At 61.4% G+C, this 2,166-nt stretch overlaps 2 protein-coding genes across 2 annotated transcripts in view; one reads left to right on the top strand and one right to left on the bottom strand.

Annotated features, from left to right (window-relative positions):
• LZTS2 (leucine zipper tumor suppressor 2) overlaps positions 1-1,203 on the top strand; it is a 3,733-nt gene extending 2,530 nt beyond the window's left edge. The window contains 1 exon segment of the mRNA XM_014308943.2: positions 1,146-1,203. Within this exon segment, the coding sequence (XP_014164418.1) occupies positions 1,146-1,203 (58 nt within the window).
• The window catches only part of PDZD7 (PDZ domain containing 7), a 7,478-nt gene continuing 6,234 nt past the window's right edge, over positions 923-2,166 (bottom strand). The window contains exons 15-17 of the mRNA XM_031061377.1: positions 1,980-2,162; positions 1,576-1,676; positions 923-1,434 (exon numbers count right to left, since the gene is read on the bottom strand). Of these exons, the coding sequence (XP_030917237.1) occupies positions 1,285-1,434; positions 1,576-1,676; positions 1,980-2,162 (434 nt within the window). The 3' untranslated portion in view covers positions 923-1,284. The remainder of the gene's footprint in view (positions 1,435-1,575; positions 1,677-1,979; positions 2,163-2,166) is intronic.

Below are 2,166 nucleotides of genomic sequence, written 5' to 3' on the forward strand. Positions count from 1 at the left end.
CCGGGCGCACCCGGCGGCTCGAGCAGCGGCTCCAGCATCTCCGGCTTCAGGGCGAGGACCCCCTGCCCGAGCCCTGTGACCCACCAGACCCGCCCTTTGAGGAGATAACAGCTACCGAGATCTGAGATGCTGCCTGCCCTTGCCCCATGCGTGGAGGGCTGAAGGGGCCTCCAGCCTCTGTGATTTTGGGAGCTGTGGGGGGCCCCTGCTCTCCTCCAGCTCTGCAAACTGCAGCCACTGTGAAGGGGCAGGGGAGACCACAGGCGCTGCCCTTCCCCAGCATTGAGGTCTTGGGGTGAGGATGCATTGGTGCCCACAGTGAGGGCTGCCCGTGAGATGTGGGGTCAGGTGGGCGCTGAGTCCTGGCCTTGGGGCCGTCCGGAACTGGTTTCTGCTGATCCTCTTAGCTCCTGGGGATTAGCAGCACTGGCTTCAGCCAGGGTCACCTTGGGCAGAGGGAGGGCTGACTTGTCCCCTCCCTCTCATCCCTGCTGGCACTGTCACCCAGTCACTTGGCGTGTGCCCTGTCTCTGCCCATGCCAGCCTCCCTCATGCCCCTTTGTGTGTTTGTCAGGGAATTCGTTTCTGTGCCATTTTAAATAACTCTATTTTTATAGGACCTACCAAAACATATCACCCTCTTCCAGCTCACACTTCACCAGTCCGTGCCCTCTCACCCCTGCCACGGGGCAGCTTGCCCTCAGTGCCTTTCCCATGCTCTTGCCCCCCAGCATCCCTCTGTTTCCCCCCCAGAAAAGCCCATGCCTCTGTGATGCCCATCCTGCCAGGGGAGAGGGGCGTGGTGCTCCATGTGCCAGCTGGGGACACCCTGGGGACACCCCTGGGGATGGGCAGAGGTGAGGGGCCCCGCTGGGCACCCGGGGGGGTCAAACCAAAGGAAAAGTCTGGATGTGCCCAGCTGTGGCTTGGTCACCCCTGGCTCCAGGGGGGGATTTTTGTACTTTATTTCAGTCATGTCTCGTTCCCAGAGCCTGGCTCATCAGTGTACCACCCGGAAACAGCAATTAAAAACAAGCCCCGGCTGTGTTTTTTTCAGGACTTTGTCTGCATGTCAGACAGAGCAGGGTCAGGACCGCCTGTCCTTCCCCTGTGTTGCCAGTGCTGCCCTCCCTTGGGTCCTGCAGTGGGCAGCTGCTCCATGCCCTTGGGGCAGGTCTGGCTCTCACCCTCTGGCTGCACTGAGGCCAGCCACAGCTCAGTGCAGGAATGAGCCACCTGGCTCCTCTGGAACACAGCATGGCTCCTCGAAAAGGGGCTGCAGCATCACTCCGGCGGTGGCCCAGGCACCCGCACCACCAGCTCCATGGGCTCCTTGGCTTTGTTGCGGTAGGCCTGGCGGATGATGTCCACAGCCCTCTGGTGCGTGACGTTCTGCAGGCTCTCCCCGTCCACTGACACCAGCTCCTGCCCAGCCTGGGTCCCAGAAGGGAACGCCACAGGGTGAAGTGCAGCTACTTTTGGACTGCCAAAGGACTGCCAGCATGCCAGTGGCACCAGGGGATGGGAGTTTCTGGATATCTGCCCACCCCCTGGCATGTGCTGGGAGCCCCGTACCTTGAGGATGCCACTGAGGAAGGCAGCTCCACCAGGGAAGATCTTCTCAATCTTCACCATTGGCTGTGCCCTTGACTCAATACCACCAGAGATGCTGATCCCTGCAAGTGAGCCATGAGACCCTCACACCTGGGTAGGCTGGGACCCCAACCCACTCCCAAGCATCAAGCACCACATTTCCCTGGTGAGCTGCACCTCTGTCTTGCCCTATTTTGGTAGGTCCTACAGAGATGAGGGACTGGGGCAGGGACAGCTATTCCCCCCCATTCTCATTTTGGAGGAATGCTCTGGAGTTTGCCCCTTGCCAAGGGGGTGCCACCCATCCCACTGATGCTGGTGCCAGAAGGGTCCTCACCCCACCCGTGGAGTCCCACCCATGTGCCACCCACCCATGTGCCACCCACCCAGCGAGTGCTTCAGCTTGGAGAGGGTGACGGTGAGCAGATGATACTCTTCCTCCTCCTCTTCCTCCCTGCCAGCATCTTCAGGGCCATTGGCTGCCCCAGCCCTTGCCTCAGCCCCTGGCCCCCCAAAGAGAGGGGCCAGGGGAGGCCGTGCCCGCTGGGGCTTCCCCAGCACTTCGGCTTCTCT

The sequence above is a fragment of the Geospiza fortis genome, unplaced genomic scaffold, assembly GCF_000277835.1.
Source record: "Geospiza fortis unplaced genomic scaffold, GeoFor_1.0 scaffold130, whole genome shotgun sequence".
In the NCBI taxonomy this organism is placed as follows: Eukaryota; Metazoa; Chordata; class Aves; order Passeriformes; family Thraupidae; genus Geospiza; species Geospiza fortis.